At 38.5% G+C, this 24,353-nt stretch overlaps 1 protein-coding gene across 3 annotated transcripts in view; it reads left to right on the forward strand.

Annotated features, from left to right (window-relative positions):
• The first annotated feature begins 810 nt into the window (after positions 1 to 810).
• usp28 (ubiquitin specific peptidase 28) overlaps positions 811 to 24,353 on the forward strand; it is a 59,813-nt gene continuing 36,270 nt past the window's right edge. For all 3 annotated transcript variants that reach the window (XM_002937821.5, XM_018095973.2, XM_018095974.2), the window contains exons 1-5: positions 811 to 947; positions 11,375 to 11,452; positions 15,397 to 15,523; positions 17,717 to 17,819; positions 18,421 to 18,583. In XM_002937821.5, coding sequence (XP_002937867.3) covers positions 11,384 to 11,452; positions 15,397 to 15,523; positions 17,717 to 17,819; positions 18,421 to 18,583 — 462 coding nt within the window. In that variant the 5' untranslated portion in view covers positions 811 to 947; positions 11,375 to 11,383. The remainder of the gene's footprint in view (positions 948 to 11,374; positions 11,453 to 15,396; positions 15,524 to 17,716; positions 17,820 to 18,420; positions 18,584 to 24,353) is intronic.

Below are 24,353 nucleotides of genomic sequence, written 5' to 3' on the forward strand. Positions count from 1 at the left end.
TACTGTCTATGGGGCAGTTGTATGGGGGGACCGTGGCCAGAATAGCGTTAGGGGGGCCTGGCCAGCATAGTGTTAGGGGGCACTGTGGTAGGGTGACCCTAATACTTTTTATGTCTGTGTGTCCTGTACTGATGGGAGGGGCCCCGTGATTTCTGATGGCGGCCCTGCCACCATGGGCAGCCACGGACGCACAGCTGAATCCACTTTTGACAATAATGACATGCGCACCGCATTTCAAATTCAATCAAAAAAAAAAAAAAATTTAATGCTGCTTTTTTTATTTTGTCTATTTTTTTTAAGAATAACTAAATAGAGGGGCGGCAAATTTCCGGTCGGCCCCAGGCGACGGAAGCCCACGCTACGCCACTGCCAACACGCACCCTGGCAAATAAACAAAACACAAATGAACTGTTTGTATTATTACTTATTGATACCAGACACTCTGGTGGCGGCAGTATTGCTGGTAACCACAGGAAAATAAAGTGTTTTTTCTTTCCATTCTGGGCTTTAAGGAGAAAAAAAAAACACCTCGGGTGACCTATTGGGCACAGAGACTCCAGCGGCAGATACTTGGTTGTTGCAAGTGGATACCCACTTTCCTGTTCCCCTGGCAGAAAATAAAAAGTATTTTTTTTTCATGACAACAGTAGAAGCTGCGAACAGAGGAAAAAAATGTAAACAGACATTGTCAGCCCACCAAATACAATTGCATGTCGCTATAACAAACCACTACCCATACTTGTCCCTGACTGCACTGCGAGCTGCCGGTGAGTCACTGCCCTTATATATGCCTAGTCGGGACGCCACAGTCTCGCGAGATGAGACTTGTGTCTCCGGGATTAGCGGTCAGGCTGGAACCAAGGAGCTGAACATTAAAGGCGTTGCGGGACTCTTAAGCAGCGATTGGGGACTTCGGGTTTTGTTAAGAAAAGCGGGACTGTTGAGTGGTATGTAGTTCTTCCGTAACAAGCAGCCCTTTTTCTAAGAAACAGCTTTAGGTATCGGGGTATGCCGGGAGTTGTACTTATCCACAGAAGGGATCAGGAATGTGACCCAAAGTCTGTCTCAGTGCTAGTTGGTCTTGTATAACTCTGGCTGAATAAAGTACGGTAGCTCTAACCTACAACATTGCCGCTATGGGCTGTAATGTAGCTATTTGGCTTGTTCATATGTTGCGAGTTTAACAAAGCCGTTCATGAAAAAGATACTTTATTTAGGAACATCCTCTATTCATTGTAGCGTGAGGGAGCACAAATCTGCACTGTACTGCACTGTATGATATGGGTCATGGGTGCAGGCCTCTACTTCTGTCACCTCCAGAACTGTCTTTCATGTACTGTGAATACGTTTTTTTTTTAGTGTTCTATAGGCTTCATTCATATGAGTGAATTAGGATTTGGTTTCAAATGTTCATTTTAGGAGGCATGTACATACATACATACATACATGCATGCTTACATTGCTTTCTTTAAAGTTCCTAACTGCCACTTTGTGTCGCCCATTATTAACTTTAATGTAGACTCAATGAAAATGCATGTTGCCAATGTGATCTTTCAGTGGCAGCTACTAGATTTATCACAGCTGTGTTTTAGGCTTAAGTGACCTCAGCAGCTGAATCACATTTACAAGTATATGGATGACATGGGCAAGGTCTAGAAAACTAGGAAAGAATCTACTCATTCATAAGCTTGATATGTGCATTTTGATAGTGGCTGGGTTTAATTAGTACATGCAGTATCATGTATGTCATTTGCAAGGAATAACTTCGAGTGATCTCATTAAAACCCAGTCTGCCCCACTACTTTGGTATCTAAATTAGACTATGATCTGTTCAATGGAACCTGGCCAAAAACATGGATCTTTGTTATTATGACTAGGTTAAATAAAAAATTAAGTATCTTCTTTTTGGGTTATTTGAAACACTTTCATACCTCATTTGCTGGGAAAAGTAGCCATTGATGGCATAGAACTTTAATAATCTTATTACTGTTCTAACCAAATACTGGATTTTAGCACCTATACTCCAATTGAATAGATTGTTACATGTTACATGTTACATTATATGTTACAGTAACTATTTAAAGGAGTGCAAACAAAACAAATATAGCCTTTGGTTGTATTCAAAACTAACAACTGTTGTTGACAGTAACTCAAGGTAACACAGCAGTTGGTCTATTTGTGTGTGTTATTTTGAATTAGTATCCCTCCTATAATTCTCTCACATACTAAAGCAATTAGCTTGCAAACTGAATGTAATATCGGAGGAACATAGCTGATGGTCAGAATAGTACTAAAATATTGATATCTGCTGTAAAGCTAATGGCACATGGGCGGGTTTCTCCCAAATCTAAATACACAGCCTTCCACCACGTCTGTGTGTGTGTGCACTGCCAGGCATGGTATCAACCAGTTGGCACAACCACAAAGCAAAATGTGTTACAGAAGTGCAAAAATGTTTTTTTGTGCTGTGATTCGCTCGTGTGTGCTGACAGGTTGTCAGTACACACACATACAAGGGGCAGAATGCAGCAGATCAGGTAAATACACTAGGGGTGACTTATCCTGAAGACTGGTTGGAGTGAGATTTAGGGAAATGCATAAATGCTCTCCCAGATAAATCTAAAACCCGGCAAGATCAGTAAGGGTGAGATTTGGGATGAAACCTTATTTTGCTTAGATATTCATGTAACTATTACAATACACTAATGGTTATATCTGGAACCTTGTTATAAGCTAAGAGCTTGAACTGAAGCGTCCAAAATCCACTGGTGTAGAGTAATGAAGAGGAATTATATCTACATAAGTCAAGTATCCACAAAACATCCGTCATAAGCAATTAAAGGACATGTCAACCCTAAAAATAATTTTTTGCCCAATAAAAGAAAACTTAATTCTACTATGCAACTTTGCAATATACATTTATTACACATTTGTAATGGTTTTTGAGTTATTTGTTTGTATAATTGCTATTAGGAGTAGTGTTTGCCTGTCCTTTCTATTCTCTGCCCTGGTAGCTCTGGTGTTTGGGACAATGTAGCAAACACCAGCAGATTTTACAGACCTGACTTGCTGGAGGAGCATTGTTAAAAAAAAAGTAACAACCAGGAGTTGCAATTAGATTTACAAATAACTTTTAAAGCGCTAATAATTTTTAATACATTGATATTGGAAAGCTGCTTAGAATTATGTTTTCTTTTATTAGGTAAAATTTATTTTTGGGGTTGACATGTCCTTTGAAGAAGTTTGGTGGATGAACACACTTAAACTTTGGGAGTTGGTGGATTAAATTGACAGTATATGCCCTTGGGTTCAACAAAATTGTAATAAATAGGGCTTGTGCCAAACTTATATTTTGCTTATTGTTTTAATCATGGAAAATCTTTAAATCTTTTTTTTATTCCATTAGGTAAACAGGGCAAACAGGGAATAAATAGGAAGCCTCCTTCATGTTTGGTCCTTGTCACAACAATAAGTAAAGTTAAGGGGCCGTTTACTGGTAATCTTATTTTCTACCTTGCAAGGGCCTAACATAGAGAAGTTTGTTTCCCTATCTGGCTCAAGAAATAACAAAGTTAATTTTTTGTGTGTGATTAAATTATTAGGCTGCCCATTTAATACCAAAGAGTTGATGTGAAATTTTGTCAGTATAAATGAATGATTGTAACATTTTACTTACTCAAGAATTTTCACAAGTAAACCTTATTCAGGGCTACTTAATGATCTAGAAAATCAACGTGATGAGATATATACCTGAGAATAAGACAAATATTGTAATTTTTTTTAAATCTGCCCCTAAGTGTCAGAAGCAATTGTTGTAACTAGAAGGAACATGTCTTTTAAAGTTAAATTATGTGCTGCTCCAATAAAGAAATTTCCCCAATAACCTTACTAGTACCAGCCAAGCATTTCATGTTTCTTGCAGAATTTTCAGAAGAACTGGCTGCACTCAGGACTTCACACTGTAGGGCACATGGAGTAGATCAAGAAGGCAATGCTTGCCAAGTGCTAGTTCAAGGTGCATGTTGCACATCAGCCACACACCTCCAGGATAAGCACTACTGTAGAGAGATACAGCACCTTTTTTTGGAGTAAAATGTAAAAGCCTTTATTGTGCAAACAAAGGCTTTTGGTCTATTATATTTTAGGCCTCAACAGGTTTTCCACAGGCTTTTAATTTTACTCCTTGCAATGTGCTGTGTTTCTTCTCAGTGCTATAGGAGAATCTTCACATCCAAAAAATCTTGGATGAAGAGAACTACAGTTTACCTTTCCCTATGTGAATGCAGATCTGTGATTGGCAACCCACATCCTACTGTGTGTTTGGTGAATGACTGTTAGGGCATACCTACCATTCATTTGTAATACAGATAGTGGATCAATGGGAACTCAAATAAAGGCGGTATTTTCTAATGGTTACAACCCTTTTTAGGCCAGAATTAAATGGGCCAAATACCCACTTGTTCAGCATGAGTTCAGTGAATAGTGCAGACTTGTGCTGAACGTACTTTTCCCTAGTGTTTCAATCATGAAAATCTATGATTATTATTATTATTTCTTAATTTAAACAGGGTAAACTTAGAAACTGAATTCACTTCATGTTTGGTTCTTGTGAGGTAGATAATTACATTACCAGTGCACTGATAAAGTCCATGTGCATAATGGACTTGCATCTTCACTATATAGGGATCATTTATTTTTTCCCAGGACAAAAATGCAAAAGGGATGCAAGAATGTATGATCCTTTTTTGCTTCCCCTTTGTCAAACGTCAGTGATCCTATACACTGGTAACAGTTTGAATACCTAACTAAAGGTCAGTCCCACTTTTTTCCCCAGCTGCAGTGTTATGCTATGAGAAGGAGCAGCTCAGGCTTCTCTGTGAACTGGTGATTTGCTTTAATTGTGATTGTACAAACAAAATCTAGAATGCATTTTTATTTTAATTTTAGATTTTGCCATAAATAACAAGAACTATACATATTTTATATTTATAAATCAGACAAATATGTTCAACACAAGCCTTATTTTGAAGGGGATGTACTGCCACTTTATGTAGGCAATGCCCAAAGAGTCTGTAGACTGGATATACTTTTCCATTCAGTAAATTATACTGTATAAGCAAAAGGTAAATCTGGTTGGTCGTTTCTGTAGAAATAGTGGCCTCCAATCCTCTTCTACACTATACTAATATTTCTATATATTTTTGCAGTATTTCCTTTTATAAAAAGCTTGGTAATGAAATGGTATGATTTATTAGGGGGGAGATTCCCCTGATGCAGTTGTGTCCAGTGCAGCAGTTCAGAGGCGGCGGTAGATCCAGAGTTCCCTTTCCTCATAAGCACAACTGCTCTCAATTGAGAACAGGAGGCAGAAGAAGACACTGGTGCAGAGCACAACTATATGATGTGCATGGAATACATATTGATAGAAATACCTTTTATGAATGGGTTTTACAAAACTTTGGGATATTTTAGGCAACTTTGCACGGCGCAATCTGCGATACTTCCACAAGTCCTGTCATTTGTAGGCAGTACCACTGTAATGAAATCTTTGCACATCTTTAATAGGCAAGCCTGTAACCATTAAAAGGAAAAGATAAAATCCAGTTGTGACCCCGCTTTTTTTTTTTTTTGTAACACAAATAGGAAATGAAAAAATGCTTATCTTGTAGACAATTATGAATAATGTATTGTGCTGGTTACACTTTGAGTAAGAAATTATTATTCCACGAAACAAAATGGATTTTTACTCTTGCTACTTGGCATGAATAGCGAGTATGATGTTACATGCTATTTTGGATAACTGTTCTTACCATTATTATAATGATTCTAATTGGGATTGTCTGTAGATAGTTTAACTTGCATATAATATAAAGTCTTTTTGATAATGAGCTTCTTTTATAAAAGACCTTTTTGTTTTTAAAGGTTTTATAGTAATGTTTTGTACTAATAAAGTTTTTTGTAATTTCTATAAGCTTCCAATGAGAACACCAACATGGTGGATTTGGTGTGCTTGTTTTTATGTTTTGTATGCTTTGAACAGGTTTCAGAGGTGGTGGCAGCTTCAGGGTTCCATTGCATCAGTAGGTGCAACTGCGCTCGATTCGGAAGGGTAGGCAGGCATGACTGAAAATGCAGCTAAATAGTAGTGCAAAGAGTGCATTTAAAGGAGAAGGAAAGTCTTGATTACTGTTTGGAGTGCCTTACAAAATATTAGCCCCCTCCGCAGTGATTGCAATCACTTACCTGATACCCAGGGCCGATGCTCCTGTTACCGGAAAAACCTCACCGGCCCGGAGTACCTGCGTTCAGGCGATGCTCTTCCTTCTTCTGCCTTTGCGAAGCTTGCCCTTGCACAGTAGGGTGAAAAGCCGAACTTAAACAAGAAAGTTGGCTTTCTCACTCTACTGCACGTGTGCCGGCCCTAGGATTCTGAAGATAGATGAGGAAAGAAAGAGAATTGCTTGGTTACGTGAACCCCGGCCAGTGCACTTTTCAGCTAACAGGAGCACCGGCTTGGGGTATCAGGTAAGTGATTGCAATCACTGCAGTCACAGCCAGAAGCTGAAAGAAGGGACTGGAGAGCCCACTGGTTGTAGATTTTCAGATTCATGTCATGTTGATATAGTGTTTATATTCATTTTGTCTTAATATTTATTATTAGAAAATTACTACAAATCATTTGCAATCAATACTATTTGTTACTTTCCATGTGCCTCTCTGTGATGCTGGCAGCTTATTGTGAATGGGGAATGACGAACACAAATGGCATGTGGAGCTGTCCTTAAAATAGCACTTCAAACACATTTGCATTCTCTTGCCTCCTTATATGTCCTACTGTATGCTGCAGCCCTGGGAGCTTGTCACTTTTTGCCACTGCTTTTGGCTTATTATCTGTTTTTTCAGCAGACCCCAAATAGCAGCTGATATTTTGTGTGCAAGGAATGGAAGCGTACCCACCAGTCTTAAAAAAAAAAAAAAAATTTATGATGGTATTTAATCTGTATTTAATCTGTACAGTATTTAATCTGTACTATAGTTGTGCTTTGTTATTAAAATAGATGTGCTTGTTTCAATAATATTTAGATTTTTGGACATGGAATCAACTATCCGGATCCCTTTTTAATCCAGAAAGCTCTTTTCTGTACTGTATTAAAACAAAAATAGTTTTGACTGTTTTCTAGTAATAAAACATTAATTTGTATTTGTTAACTAAACTGGTATAAATCCATGTAGACTGTCATATTTGAGTTTGAGCCTTGAGGCATAAAAACTCCAGGTCCAAAGCCCTCCAATTTATAGATGCCATAACTCTTTTTGACTTCTCCACCCTACCTGGTAAAATGCCAACATACCTTCCAACAATTTTTTGACCACGTCCAAATTACCACACCCCATTTAAAAAAAAAAAAAAAAAATACTCCTTTTATATACATAGTTACATAGTTACATAGGGTTGAAAAAAGACCAGTGTCCATCAAGTTCAACCCATCCAAGTAAACCCAGCACACCCAACCCACACCTACCAATCTATACACTCACATACATAAACTATAAATACAACCACTAGTACTAACTGTAGATATTAGTATCACAATAGCCTTGGATATTCTGATTAAGAACTCATCCAGGCCCCTCTTAAAGGCATTAACAGAATCTGCCATTACCACATCACTGCCCTCACCGTGAAAAACCACCTACGCTGCTTCAAATGGAAACTCCTTTCCTCTAATCTAAAGGGGTGACCTCTGGTGCGTTAATTGTTTTTATGGGAAAAAAGAACATCCCCCAACTGCCTATAATCCCCTCTAATGTACTTGTACAGAGTAATCATGTCCCCTCGCAAGCGCCTCTTTTCCAGAGAAAACAACCCCAACCTCGACAGTCTCACCTCATAGCTTAAATCTTCCATCCCCTTAACCAGTTTAGTTGCACGTCTTTGCACTTTCTCCAGCTCATTAATATCCTTCTTAAGGACTGGAGCCCAAAACTGCACTGCATACTCAAGGTGAGGCCTTACCAGGGACCTATAAAGGGTATATAGTTGAAATGGTGGGATCAGACGCAAAATGTGCTATACCCTCAAACAATATAGCAACTTCTACATATAAAATACAAATATAGAGAGAAGGCAGTCAGTTATAAGTGAGTTATAACTATGTACCAGTTTTTCCCCCATACACAGTGACCCCAATGGCCCAATAGACAGTACCCTCCATACACAGTGCCCCCATAGACAGTACCCCCCATTGAAAGTGCCCCCATAGACACTCCTTCTTCTTCTTTTTCTTTTTCTTCAGCGGCTCCTGCTCCAGGACAGTGAGATGCGCTAGCTGGAGCCGGGCACTCCTGCTCCTTGTGCAGCAGCGACAGGCCCTTTTATAAGGTTGTGTACGTGTGACGCCAATACGCATGGGGCACAACCTTATAAAAGGGCCTGTCACCACCGCACAAGGAGCAGGCGTGCCCGGCTCCAGCTAGCGCATCTCGCTGTCCTGGATAGTTCAATGAATGTCCTGCATTTCCATAATCTATTAAGGAAATGCGGGACATTCATTGAACTATCCGGGACAGCGGGATGCGCTATTAAAACCAGGACAGTCCCGCAAAAAGCGGGACAGTTGGGGGGTATGTGCCAATGAACAACCCTTTTTTTCTCCACAGGAGTAAGATTGTCAGTCTTTTATTCCATACTCTTGAATAGCCAGTGAGAGTTGGTTTCGCAGTTATGATCTTCTTCATAGCTTAATCCTTCCCTTGTTCAGATTTTTTGCCTTCGTATACTAGTAATAAGAAGAGGTGTTATCTGTTATATTTTATCTACCGTACACATTGCTTGGCAGCTTTTTGCCACTAGGTTTATGCTACTTGTCAGGCTCATATAGGCCAGGCTGCACAGAAGATAACTTTTTTTTATCCTCCAAGCTCTTTAGATCATGGGAATAAACACTGCGACATTTGGAAGAGCCAAATGCATCCCTGCACATGGTTTGCCGAATAAAGTAAAGATCTACTCATTTGAACCTAGCCTTAGAATCCCCCCCCCCCTCATAGGTGGATTTTCAAAAAAAAAAAAAAAAAAAAACCTCACTCAGTTTCTGCACTGTCCTGGAAATCTTCTGTTCCCGCAAGCTCCGGTTCTGCTGTGCTCTGATTGGATCTTTTTTCTTGTGGATTCTCCAATCAGAGCACAGCTTTTTTTTGACAGACAGTAAAATTGACTAATCAAAGCACAGATGCAGTCAGGGCTCGGGAGATATTACAAACTGAAGGCAGTGCAGAAATGAAGACTGAAAAAAAGAATCTGCAGGCTGTAAACTTTACCTGAGAACCAACTCTCAACTTTTGCTGCAGTTTTCATCCCACTCCCACAGGTGCTATACAGTTCTAAAGGCTGAATCCCTAGCTGACATTAAATTGTTTTTTGCCTGACCTGACCTCTATAATATACAATCTATCCCCTACCCTAACAGATGGAGGGTAAGTTAACTCTTTCCCCCTGAAAAGGCTCATTGTGCTTTTATATATTTGTTGTTGTTGTTTTTTGCACTTACTATTTTTTTTTTATTTTTGTCATTGTTTTGTTCATTTCTAATTAGTTACAGTGGTGCCAATGTTGTGTATCCGTGCCAGTGTTATAGTGCCAGGGCCTGAATATCTGCCATCAGTATCCACTGCTTCTCACTACATATAATGTGCTGGTTTTGTAAATACAGACTGCGTCTCACTGTATATAATGTGCCTGGGGTGTCGGTACCCACTGCCTTTCTTGCTATAAAACTAACGTGAACACATCTAAAAGGGTGGTTCACTTTTAAGTTAACTTTTAGTATGTTATAAAATGGTCTATTCCTAGCAACTTTGCAATTGGTCTTCCTAATTAATTTTTTTTATAGTTCTTGAATAATTTGCCTTTCTCTTCTGCCTCTTTCCAGATTTCAAATGGGCGCCAAAAATTATTGCTCTGCGAGGCTACAACTTTATTATTATCATCATTTTTTATTACTTATTTTTCCATGTAGGCCCCTTAACTATTCATATTCCCATCTCTTGTTTAAACCACTACCTGGTTGCTAGGGTAAATAAGACCCTGAACAAAAAGCTAAATAACTGAAAAACCATTAAAAATAAAAGTGAATTTAAAGGTGAACTACCCCTTTAAGCTAACTGATCACAAACACAAATGTTTGCAGATCCCCTCACAGAAGTGCACGTATGAATACTTTTACATCCTAAGCATTTTAGGGTACTTTTGTACAGAATCCTTGGAAGTCAGTAGGAATAGCAAGAGGTAGTTGGGAGGTTAAGTTTTTACACCAGCAGCGAATCCACTAAGGGGCTGATTTACTAATCCACGAATCCGAATGAGAAAAATTTGGATTGGAAAACAAACATTTTGCGACTTTTTCGTATTTTTTGCGATTTTTCGTCGCCGTTACGACTCTTTCGTAAATTGACGCTACTTTTTGTAACCGTTACGACTTGCGCGAATTGTCGCGACTTTTTCATAGCCATTATGACTTTCGTGAGTTGTCGCGAATTTTTCATAGCCATTATGACTTTCGCGAATTGTCGCGACTTTTTCGTATTGAGCGCTCGAAAAATTTGCAAGAATTCACGAAAAAGTCGCAAAATACCGACCATTACGAAAAAAACGCATTTGTACACTTTTCGAACGTTCGTGGATTAGTAAATGTGCCCCTAAGTCTCACATTAGCTTTAGGTCAGTCTATGTATGGCCCATCTTTAGCCTCCCCAAACAAAAAAGTCACCCTCCGCCTATGCCCCCCCCTTATCTGAAATGACAAACATACTGCAATGAAAGGCTTTATAGCAAGTAATTTGGAACAGGTTGCATACTTGCTTCTGTTCAATACATTACTATTATTCAGGATTTATTTTTACTGCATGAAGCAATATTCTCAATTTATTTAAAATTTGTATGTGTTCACCCAGCACTGACAAATAAAATTTTTGTTGCATCAAATGTCTTATTTCATAGAGAAGAGGTTTTTCACTCTATAAGGTGATCATAGTGCATGGCCACCTTTCAATTTTTTCATTTATTGGAGCCTACCACCCCAACAATTGGCACAGTAGAAAGTGTAGAGGAGCTCCATAAATGCTTCCTTTAGTCTTATGACTAGAATTGCTGCAACTTTCTGGTAATTCTGACCGGAAGAGTATAGCTGTAAGTTGCATCTTTTTTGTTACAGAAATGTCATTCATGACTGCTGCACATAAATAACCTAAATAAAGGCAGTTATGGAAAAGTAAAGCAGCTGCTTTCATCAAGGTCTTGTCAAACACACAGCATTTTTGCAGCCCGTATACAAAAAAGGGTTTTTGATATGCTTTCCATTCTTTATCATTTCAGGACTGCCAAATGCTTCTAAACCAGCTGAGAGAGATTACTGGTATTCAGGATTCAGCTTTATTGTACGAAGCACTTAAGGTACAACGTTATGCTCTGTAGGAAAATAAACCATGCATTTCAAATTAAGTATCTGAAAACATTTCCATTTTGAATAAAAGTATGTATTTTTTTTTCTAGTTCTGCTTTCTTGAATATTTTGCCATTGTCTTTTTGGTATCACACCAAATCCTTTCACAAAAAATCCTTAATTTCTTGTTTGCCATAAAATGTAAATTCTACAGCATTGGCTGACGGAGACCTGACTTCAGATGCTGTATAATTTACACTACTTAAACATTATTATATACCATTGTTGGAAACATATTTTGCCTATTACAGTAAATACAAATCTTTTTTTTACTTTGTTGAACAAATGTTATCAGATTCTGCTTCTTTGTTAATCCTCTGTGTAAAGAAGTTCTCTGAAATGAAATGTTGGGAGGGTGATCATTATGCAGTGACTTAAACTAACCTCCTAATTCCAATGGGAGAAGTAGGAATCAAGCAAAGCCATTGATCCTTAGCACAGGGAGAATACATTTAAGTCCCATTTATTTGTCTATAATGAACATAGGTGTATGTTTCCTTTCTGAAAGCTGTTTCACTTGTCACTAACATATAGTATACTTAAGTACATTGTCTTAAACGGTCAGGAAATGAGTATCTCTAGGGATAAGCTAAGTAATGGAATTTGGCATTAATTAAGGGATGGCCTGCTGTTCTTAATAGATAACTCCCCAAGGGATCATTGCAATGACGTTGAATATATTTATATCGTATTAGAATTTTTTTTGTGTATGCTTCTGTAATACCTAGGGGCTGATTTACTAAGACACTAATTCGAATCCGAATTGGAAAAATTCCGATTGGAAAACGAACATTTTTGCGATTTTTTTCGGCGCCTCTACGACTTTTCGTAAATTGTCGCGACTTTTTCGTTACCAATATGATTTTCGCGAAAAAACGATTCGCTCGTATCTTGTTGCGACTTTTTCGTATTGAGCGCTCGTAAGCGGCGGGCGAAACTTTCAGACTTAGCATGATTTTGGAAGCCTCCCATAGGACTCAATGGCACCCTGCAGCTCCAACCTGGCCCAAGAAAAGTCACCATACTGAAGCTTGAATGAATCCGAACGCTACGAAAAAATCGCAAGATTTTGCGCAACTTTCAGAATGGCTACGAAAAAGGCGCGACTTTTCGCGCAAGTTTTAACGCTATGAAAAAATCGCAAGATTTTACGCAACATTCGGATGGCAACGAAAAAGTCGCGATAATTTTCCGAAAAAATCGCCAAATACCGATCATTACGAAAAAAACGCAATCGGACGCATTCGGCCAGTTCGTGAGTAAGTAAATGGGCCCCAAAGTCTTTAAATTCAAGCTAACTAATACCAGATTTTTCCATAAGGCTAGCCAAATGTGCATATTTCTCATACAGTTTTAATCTGTTTTATCATATCTCTTAGATAACATTTTCACTTTGACCTGTTTTGTTAACCTAGCAAGCAGGAACATACAAAAAATGTAATTTAGATTTAAAGGACCGCTAAACAGCTAAACCTTAAAATAAATATGACTAGAAATGTCATATTTTATATACTGAATTTATGGCACCTATCTAAAGATTTAGAATATCTATCATAGTAATGATTCAGGCTTTCAGAGTTATCATCAAAGTTCCCCATCTTGGATTTTGTTAAGAGTCAGTGACACTGCACATGCTCAGTGTGTGCTCTAAGAGGTTGTTGAGAAGCTAAGCTTAGGGGTTGTTGCAAATTATCATGCAGAAAAAGAGGTTTAGCTGTCATATAAGCTGATACTACAGGGCTGATTATTAAATTATGATGCTAATTACACTGTTTTCACAGCTTTCACATCAGCCATTATTTACTAATTGGCCTTATACTGTTATATTATACATTTATGTGTATACTGTGCATCATACAAAGTGTAGGGAACCTCGCACTACAGTGGTTTTTTTAAGGGTGCAAAGTATTTAGGGATTTACGGGTATAGTATATCGTGTTACAGAAACAAAAGAAACAAAACTGGCACACCTCAAGGTGTGCCAGTTTTGTTTCTTTTGTTTCTGTAACACGATATACTATACTGTGCATCAATCACTAAGCTTGGTAACGGAAAGCATCTTCGAATGCACAGAACTTCACTACTAATGGGCTGTAGTTGCCTTGGGTTAGTACAGAAACCTAAAACATAATGGCTTTCTTTTCTAGCCTACTTTTTTTAGTTATACTTTACTTCTCCTTTAAAATGCCTAGATGTTAACCTTATACCTAATCTCCACTATATTCACTGAGAGAGCATTAATGAGGAAAGATTAAAACTGATCTGAATTTGTATTAAACATAATGGTAATAATAATCATTTTTGATCAGCTTCCTTTAGACATGGAATTTGAAATATCTTGTTGCTATTGCTTCATTCCTAAAAATCCATGAACTTCATACAGTTGCTCACCAACCCCTTGGCTGTTGCTCTGTGTCCCCAAACCAGGTAGTTATTTATGAATTCCTGACTTGGTGGCAAGTTTTGGTTGAAAAGATTTATTACCAAATAAAGCCCTCCTGTAAGCTGATAGTGTGCATAGAAGCTATCTGATAGACAATCTTGGTATGTTTTAGGTAGGACTAAGTTCCCTTGTTTCCACCAAAACAATTAAAATGTATTTTATATGAAAAAAAGAAATGTATTTTTCTTAAAAACTGTACAAGCCCAAATGATCTCTGCAGTCAAGGAGTTGTTCTAGATCAAATTGTAAGCTGCATGTATCAAAGACATGGAGAATGAAACTGTGTTTTGTCTCTCCATGACTCAAGTCCTTGAAATATACCTCATAAACTATATAACTTATGCTATCCATGCTTTGGTCAAGGAAACATGTAAGCATCAAAAATTTCAGACCAAAATATGCCCCTAAAGACACTGGAATTAATAAAATCAGAAAAAAACCAGTTTATCAATGTATTAATTTTTTTGATGATAAAAATATAGATCTAATTTCAAGTACTACATGAACAAATTAATATTTGAAATCAAAATATCCTGTGCCTTCTCTAAACAAAGAACAACATAACATTTAGAGCCACCACAAAATGTGAAGATAGATGTGCAAACCTCTGGGGCAAATAAGCCCATAAGTCTGACTCTATACTATTTTAGCAAAAGAGAATAAAAAGCATGGAACAGGAGCAAGTGTTGGAGATAAATTTGTGCCAAGAATAATAGTATCACCTTTTCATCCAAATTAACCATACACAGCTGACCAAAGACTTAACGTACAGATGGTAAATTACAACCGACTTAATACAATTTATATAGAATTATCAGATCTGCATTGGAAATCAAGAAGATTATGTAATGCCCATATGGTGTTATTTCTTGGTTGCTGATCATTTTTAGAGTAAAACATTTTACAACTGGTTGATCTAACTGAAGCATGGATCTATTTGATCTTTTACAAGAAGCTCTTAACATTTCACTCTACATCCTTTTAGCAAGTTGTGCTAATTTTGCTCAAAGCAGTTGGCCAACCTAGAGTAGCTGAATTCTGAACAAATGAATAAACAACTTTATAAACATTTTTTGCTATTAGTATTCAGATGACACCACCAAAAGACAATTTTGAGACAGTGGGACAAATGTATGAAATATGATAAACCGTCTAAGAACAAGACATAACCAGAAACAAAACTTTAATCTAAGAATACCAACCTGATCTTTAAATCCTTGACATCTTCTTGATATCCTGTCCCTTATCTCTTGCTCACTAATGGGTATCTTCTCTCTTTTTCCTTTTCCCACTTTTAGTTGACATGGTTGTCCTGTGACACAGCCATTACAGCCTTGAAATTAAAAAGATACATAATTTTTAACGGTACACATTTTACTGGATATCCAGCTGATGTTCATTAAACAAAAAGTAGGCTTCTTAAATGTAGTTTAATATATTTCTTTTTCTAAGGCTAGCAACAATGATCTTACTCAGGCTGTTGGAATCCTTACTGAGAGTGTCAATGAGCCAGCCACAAGAGAAGTAGCGCTTGAGCTGTCTGACACAGGAGGCAATGCAACAGACAAACAAGTATCTGGTATGTATCTTACTTATAAAATTGTCAATGTGTCTGTGTTCTGCAGTATTTTTTGTCATTCAGTAATTTTGTTTTTACAAAATACTTTCCAAGGTAGAATTAAACGTAAACAGTAACACTATATAATGCAACATTTTCCTATAACTGTCCTTGCCTTTCAGTGCAAAAAAAAAAAATGGCGAGGAGTACAGATTATCTGCATATTGTCTGATATGTGATATATTTTGTTCATATTTTTATGGCATTTGTTATTTTAGTTGGCTTGTACTGAAATTTGATCATTAAGTAGAAAAGTTTGTCAGAGTGCATCATTTTATGTTTTGGATATTATAGATTTTACTTCGCTTAATCTCGGCACTATTAATCTTGGAATCCAGTGCAAAATTAGGATGGTACCTGCCATGAAAGATATTTTGCAAAAGGTGTGTTTGGGGGTACATGTTAAAATAAATAGGTAAAATAGGAGGAGGTACTTAAAAGCTTTTATTATTTGCTTAACAATGTACAGTGGTGTGAAAAACTATTTGCCCCCTTCCTGATTGCTTATTCTTTTGCATGTTTGTCACACTTAAATGTTTCTGCTCATCAAAAACTGTTAACTATTAGTCAAAGATAACATAATTGAGGTTTACATTATTAAGGGAGAAAAAAAACTCCAAATCTACATGGCCCTGTGTGAAAAAGTGATTGCCCCCCTTGTTAAAAAATAACTTAACTGTGGTTTATCAATTTCAATTTTCAATTTCAATATGAATTTCTGTAGTCACCCCCAGGCCTGATTACTGCCACACCTGTTTCAATCAAGAAATCACTTAAATTGGAGCTACCTGACACAGAGAAGTAGCCCAAAAGCACCTCAAAAGCTACACATCATGCCAAGATCCAAAGAAATTGAGGAACAAATGAGAGCAAAAGTAATTGAGATCTATCAGTCTGGTAAAGGTTATAAAGCCATTTCTAAAGCTTTGGGACTCCAGCGAACCACAGTGAGAGCTATTATCCACAAATGGCAAAAACATGGAACAGTGGTGAACCTTCCCAGGAGTGGCCGGCCGACCAAAATTACCCCAAGAACGCAGAGACAACTCATCCGAGAGGCCACAAAAGACCCCAGGACAACATCTAAAGAACTGCAGGCCTCACTTGCCTCAATTAAGGTCAGTGTTCACGACTCCACCATAAGAAAGAGACTGGGCAAAAACGCCTGCATGGCAGATTTCCAAGGCGCAAACCACTTTTAAGCAAAAAGAACATTATGGCTCGTCTCAATTTTGCTAAAAAACATCTCAATGATTGCCAAGACTTTTGGGAAAATATCTTGTGGACCGACGAGACAAAAGTTTAACTTTTTGGAAGGTGCGTGTCCTGTTACATCTGGCGTAAAAGTAACACAGCATTTCAGAAAAAGAACATCATACCAACAGTAAAATATGGTGGTGGTAGTGTGATGGTCTGGGGTTGTTTTGCTGCTTCAGGACCTGGAAGGCTTGCTGTGATAGATGGAACCATGAATTCTACTGTCTACCAAAAAATCCTGAAGGAGAATGTCCGGCCATCTGTTCGTCAACTCAAGCTGAAGCGATCTTGGGGGCTGCAGCAGGACAATGACCCAAAACAAACCAGCAAATCCACCTCTGAATGGCTGAAGAAAAACAAAATGAAGACTTTGGAGTGGCCTAGTCAAAGTCCTGACCTGAATCCTATTGAGATGTTGTGGCATGACCTTAAAAAGGCGGTTCATGCTAGAAAACCCTCAAATAAAGCTGAATTACAACAATTCTGCAAAGATGAGTGGGCCAAAATTCCTCCAGAGCGCTGTAAAAGACTTGTTGCAAGTTATCGCAAACGCTTGATTGCAGTTATTGCTGCTAAGGGTGGCCCAACCAGTTATTAGGTTCAGGGGGCAATTACTTTTTCACACAGGGCCATGTAGGTTTGGATTTTTTTTCTCCCTAAATAATAAAAACCCTCATTTAAAAACTGCATTTTGTGTTTACTTGTGTTATCTTTGACTAATAGTTAAATGTGTTTGATGATCAGAAACATTTTGTGTGACAAACATGCAAAAGAATAAGAAATCAGGAAGGGGGCAAATAGTTTTTCACACCACTGTATGTTGTTTTCATCTTGCATACATTTGTGGATGTTTCCTGGTGTTGGTCTAATATAAATCTGTCTTGGTCTTATTTTTAGTTAAGTCTGTGCCTATGCATAATAAAGAGGTGCTCCAGACAACTGTTGCTCCCAGCTTACAGAAGGACACAGGCCACCAGTTAAATGCTGTACAATGTGGGAGGTATGAAACTCTTCATATATTGGAAAATATTAACTGAACCACTAGCAGATTTCTGCTTTCTAGCAGTAATCACACAACTGTAGCTGTCCAGCTATTATTATGTTAATTTACCATCATAAAGCCATTGTTATGAAATCCTCTGCCTGGCACAGAATGTGCATGAAGTTCTACCCAAGCACCAGTAAGTTTGTCACTACTTCACACAAGAATACCAGGTCAGAGGAAAGGGTCTTCATAAATAAATTCAAGCTTTTATTAGTTTGAAGGGTAGAGAAATAGGTTTCCTTCAAGTTGTGAGGGACATTTTGTACACTTTCTAAAATGATGCCACCAACACTGTGCAGGTGTAAGGGCTTCTAAAGTATGTGGGACAAGGATCCCTCATGGGCCGAATAACTAAAAGAACAAATAATTAAGACTCCCTTTTGGCTCGGAATGTGTAAAATAAACCAGCTAGTTAATAGCAAGTTTTCCTTCCTTGCATTATTTGCTCAATATGGTACTATATTTGTGTAATTTGTTCTCTCAAGATCAGCAATCCCCAGACTTGATATTATACATTAATTGGTGTAACTGAAGGTAGCATATTTTCGTTTTTAAGATCTTCTGAGTCCCAAGATTCTGAAAGTAAAGGCCGTACAAAGAGAAAACGCTGTGAAGTTTGGGGGGATAATCCCAATCGCAATGATCTGAGGAGGATTGAAGACTGGCCTGTAGGACTAAAGAATATTGGGAACACCTGTTGGTTTAGTGCTGTTATACAGGTATGTTTGTCAATAAGAACCCAATGTAAGAAACTGGGCAAAATGTCTGTGTACATGCCCTCCAACTTTTACTTATGTATAAAACACATACTCAGTTTAGACCAGTCACTGAAATCATTTAAAACCCAACCACCCCTCCCCCCAACACTCTAGTATGGAATCTATCATCAGGAATGCTTCTGGTGTTTGCTAGGAATCTTTCAGTAATTTGGATAACTATACCTTAAAGCTACAATAATTTTCAAAAATCTTTATAATATTATAATGTTTTGCCATTGTCTATCCATTCATGGATTTCTGCTAACGTGCTAATTAAGGACAAGGTACTGTCTTTTTAATAGAGTGAAAATGCCAATACGTCTAAAATGAAGAATTATTTACATAGGATCTTTATGTGAAATATTCTGTATAACTTGTTTGTGGATCATAGATTCCATATCTGTAATACGCAAAAGTACAGTATAGAGTCTCCGTGTACTGATCAGGCCAACAGTTACCAAGGACTGTTGTGGTATAGGTAAAAGAATGGTCCTTGTGGGGGAGAGTATGTAAGGTGTATCACCCAGCAGGCCTTCATCAGGAGTTTATCTTTTAGTTGAACACACACTTGAAGCCTTAGTTTGAAACGCAAGCAGAGTTCTCATTGGTTGCCACCACTGTCCATCAGGCAAGAGAGAAAGCAACTTTCCAATATGAGTCTCCTCCAGCAAGGCACGTCTGTCAGTCTGCTGGTTTATCATACACTGTTTTAAACGGCAGAGCCACCAGGGCAGAGACCAGAAAAGGACAGACAAACACCGCTTTTAATAGCGTTAACATATACAAATAACTTAAAAACCATCAGATTCAGCCCGGAGGATAAATCTGGCGCTGAATCTGATACCGGCAACATGTTTTAAAATAGTTTGGTACAGGAGCAACAAAAAACTGCACCTGGTGGAACATCTCGCCAAGTAGCAGCAGGTCAGTAGCATGACTGGGCATAAAAAAGAGGCTGGGTCTCTCAAAAGTAAAGATGAGGGGGGCAACAATTTAAGAATAGTGTTCCTCCATTAGAGACCACATACATAAGATGATATCTGCAATGATAATATTTCTTGCTATTGTTTTCTTTGTTTCTGTTTATTAGTTTATATAAAAATATATGCTATTTATTACAACATATATAATTATACCTTAACAGTGCATTCAGTGATCCACGATTAACATGACAGAAACAGCTACTTTTTAATAATATGTGGGTCTTCCCAAGCCATATAGATACCATAAAACTAGACAACTGGACTAATGCACAATGATAATATGCTAATGGTCTTGGAACTTGTATCGAATAGTCTATGCACTGTACATTAATTGTTCCTCAAAGTTGCAAAGAATTTTGGGATTTCATTATGTACAGTACATAATATGATTATTCCAAAGATGCAGAGAAATCTCTGAATGCATGGAACAAGGCCATAAGCCAATATTGGATCACCGTGATCTTCTGGCACTCTTGTTGCACTGCATTTAAAACATACATGATTGGAGCACGAGTGGAAATTGCTGCATAAGCTAAGTCAGTGCTGTCCAACTTCTGTGGTACCGAGGGCCGTAATTTTTCCATCCTACGTGGTGGAGGGCCGATAATGGAAGCCAGTTTTGACCACTCCCCTTTTTAAACCACACCCACTTGAAACCACACCCATGTTATCACATGACCATACGCAATGGTACAGCAAAAGCCTGCCATACTCTGCCTTCCCTACCCTGCCTGTGTGTTCCATACTCTGCCTTCCCTACCCTGCCTGTGTGTGCCATACTCAGCCTGCCCTACCCTGCCTGTATGTGCCATACTCTGCCTGCCCTACCCTGCCTGTGTGTGCCATACTCTGCCTGCCCTACCCTGCTTGTATGTACCATACTCTGCCTGCCCTACCCTGCTTGTATGTACCATACTCTGCCTGCCCTACCCTGCCTGTGTGTGTCATACTCAGCCTGCCCTACCCTGCCTGTGTGTGCCATACTCAGCCTGCCCTACCCTGCCTGTGTGTGCCATACTCAGCCTGCTCTACCCTGCCTGTATGTGCCATACTCAGCCTGCCCTACCCTGCCTTTATGTGCCATACTCTGCCTGCCCTACCCTGCCCAGTGATGGCACACACAGGCAGCATACAGTGACACAATGCTGGCACTGCTCCTACAGTCTGCACAATAACTAAAACAACAAACTTTTTAATTGCAGTACCACCTCAGTATATATTCTTTTTGTAGTGTGCAGGGTTTATTTGTGGGTTTCTACTGCTCTGAGGTGTGAATAGGTGAACAATGTGGGTGATTAGAGCCTGAGCCTGAGGTGTGAACAATGCAGTGGTTGAACAATGCAGAGATTAAAAAGTGTGAACAGTACAGGGGATTAAATTTTTAAACAATACAGGGGGATTACATCCTGAATCTGAGGTGTGAACCATGCAGGGGGGGCAGTTAATCACAGTACAGATACCATTTAAAGCTTACACAAGAGTAAGCCATCAAAGCAGCCAGACAGGTGGGGGGCCACACAGAGGGGGGTCGCAGGCCACATGTGGCCCGCGGGCCGCCAGTTGGACAGTACTGAGCTAAGTAATCCTTCCAAAACCATTGTTTGGTAACAGTTCATCACTGCACCCACAAATGCAAGCAACATATGCTTTCTTATTTCACCAAGACAATCGCATTTTGCATATAATACAACAGAATGGCTCGGTAGTATGCTAAACTTTCCTGCTGCAGTTGAGACGTGTCACTCACTGAAACACACGTGGCGTATTATAAATGAATTGGTCTGCTCAGTTTCCAAATGGTGGCAAAGTATTGTTTAAAGAAGAGGTGATACAGCACAGTGGGGAAACATGCCCCTATCCCAACTCTTTTGAAATTTGTTGCTGGCATCAAATTTAGAAAAAAATATTTCTCAGTTTCAACATTTGATATGTTGTCTTTGTACAATTTGCAATTAAATGTAGAGTGTAAATGATTTGCAAACCATCTAATTTTCTTTTTATTTACATTTTAACACCGTGTCCTGTGGAAAAAAAAACATAAAGCAAGTGCTATGCCAAGGATTCCTCAAAACCTCATGTGAGGCTTTACTGACCTAAACAACATCTTGACACCTATCTTTCATGTTTTGGCTGTCTAGTTTATGTATTTTTTATAATTTGCCAGAGAAATGGTTTCTCTGATCCAGTGTTTTCCACCTATTTGAAGCAGTCGTACCTTCTTGGGATGGAATGGAAAGGTGACAATCCCTCTGCTGTGTTTTTTGTTGTTTTATTTTAAGGTGCAGGTGCCAGCATTGTCAGTTTTAGACTAAGATAGTGAAGAATGTGCATACCTTTTATGTGCATAGTTTGGGAAACTGTGCCAGCTTGACAGCTTAACCTATTACAGAGGGCTCCAATTCATAATTCTAAGGGTGATGACCCACTGGGCGATTAGTTGGCCACCGTTAATTTTGGTTACTACGGGGTAATAATCTCCCTGAAATTCCCCTCCCATTGGCAATAAAGTGAATAGCCAGGGGGAAGGTATACATGCTGCTTTGTTTCCCGTAGTCGCACAAACTTTCCCCCTGCAGCATGTATGCCTTACCACTGGCAATTCACTTTATTGCCAGTGGAAAGGCAATTTGGGGAGGTTAGTCATCTGTGGTAAAATAGATTACTCACAACCGACCAATCTCCCTGTGGGCCATCACCCTTAAGGTGGCCATACACGCACCGATATTATCGTACGAAACCTCGTTTCGTACGATAATCGGTGCGTGTATGGCATGTCGGCGAGTCGACCGATATCGCAGGAAGCTGCCGATATCGGACGACTCGCCGATCGGACAAGTTTGAAAATTTTGATCGGGCGCCATAGAAGGCGCCTGACCAAAATTCTCCCTTCAGAGCTGAATCGGCAGAAGGAGGTAGAAATCCTATTGTTTCTACCTCCTTACCTGCCGATTCAGCCCTGAATGGTGTGTGGCGGATCTTACGATGTTTCGTGCGACCGATGGTCGTACGAAACATCGTCGGATCGCCACGTGTATGGCCACCTTAAGGGAGGTTTCTCTTTTATTGCTGTTCACAGGTATGTTGCCACATCACCGGTATTTTGCATGGCCATTGCATTATTATCATAAAAGAACAAAGTGCCGGCAAATTTGAAACTTTTTTTTATCACTTTATAGAGTAAGAGATTGCATTTTACTATGTGAGACTTTCAGATAAAAATGGTAAACAGTGTGATAAAAATGATAGCTTAATGTTGTTAACTGGTAGGCTTCTTTGTTGTCAGTTCTTACTGCCGCTTAAAATGTATGACTCTCTTAATTGCTAATTACATCACTTAGTAGGAGTGGGATATTAACAGAGAAAATGCAGTGAACATTTGAAGTTTAGATCCTGTGCTATTTTTTAAAATCCCTTAGAGATTCAGTACTTAACACAATGGCCAGCTCTGACTGTTCAATTGTTGTGTTTACGCTCTTGGATTGCTAAACGGAAAACCGAATGAGTGCCAATTTGTGTGGGCCCTGAAAGACTTTGGCTTGGCACTGAGCTATCCAGTGTTCTATTAATTTGAGAATTTGTGTTAAACTGGTTCGTTGGTGTTTGCGAGCATTTCACTAGGGTTCCTGGGTGCCTGTGATGAGAGAATAAGGCTCTGTTAGAAATAAGCTCTGCTATATGATTGGTTTCTTGCTGTTTATTAGTATGACTCACATATAGAAATAGCCTGTTCAGTTTGATTGGTTTCCAGCTGAGTATTCCACAGAGCTACTTTCATAGCTGTGATAATGTTGAAACCTAAACTACCAATTAAAGCAAAGGCCTGTTTTCTTTACTTAAAACAATGAGGTTTACTTAAAGCCTGAGCAGCAATTGAAATCTAGACAATCTAACTAGCCATATTCTTGCTTCTAGGGGAAAAGCAAGTAAATATTTTTTGTTTCGTGTTATGTAATAGCATTGTGCATTTGTTAAAAAAAAAAAAAATCACGTTACTGAAGAGAAACTACTATATTCATCTAAATAATTATAGGGTAGGCTCCTTACATAACCAAGTGTGAATCATATGAGAAACACAATATATATGTTGACTGCTTGCTTCTTCCAGTTTTGTTTCTTATAACCAGTTATTCCTTGTTGGGTAACAAAACTGTTTTACCACCCAGTTTAATCTATTTGGTATCATACACATGTATGATCTTTTTAAATTATTCAGAAGACCTCCTTCATTCTTATATACAATGTTTATATGTACTTGGGCATGTGGGCAATAAGATTTTTTTAAGTCAATTTTAAGAAACTCTATAACAAATTTTAGCAAATATTTGTGGTTTGTTATACTTGTAAATAAGGGCATATTTACCCATTTTAAATTCCACAGAAACTGTACTTCATAAAATATGTTTTTACGTGGCCACCTTACTATTAAGTTGTTTGCACCTCCGATATCAGTCTGTCTTTTTGTGGTACTTCCAATGAGGTGGTTGCTATGATATGGAATGTTTATTACAGAGAACGGCATTCCATATATATTAATAGAGGGCCAATAATGGAAGCTAGTTTTGACCACTCCCCTTTTTTAAACTGCACCCACTTTAAACCACACCCATGTCATTACAAGAGCTTTTAAGACCATACCCACATTAATGGTAGTAGCACAGCAATAACCCAAATGGTTGGTGCTCACTATAGGGCTATCACCATTCATATATGAAAAAATTATATTATGTCATATTAAGACACACTCTTAA

This window comes from Xenopus tropicalis, chromosome 7, assembly GCF_000004195.4.
Source record: "Xenopus tropicalis strain Nigerian chromosome 7, UCB_Xtro_10.0, whole genome shotgun sequence".
NCBI lineage: Eukaryota > Metazoa > Chordata > Amphibia > Anura > Pipidae > Xenopus > Xenopus tropicalis.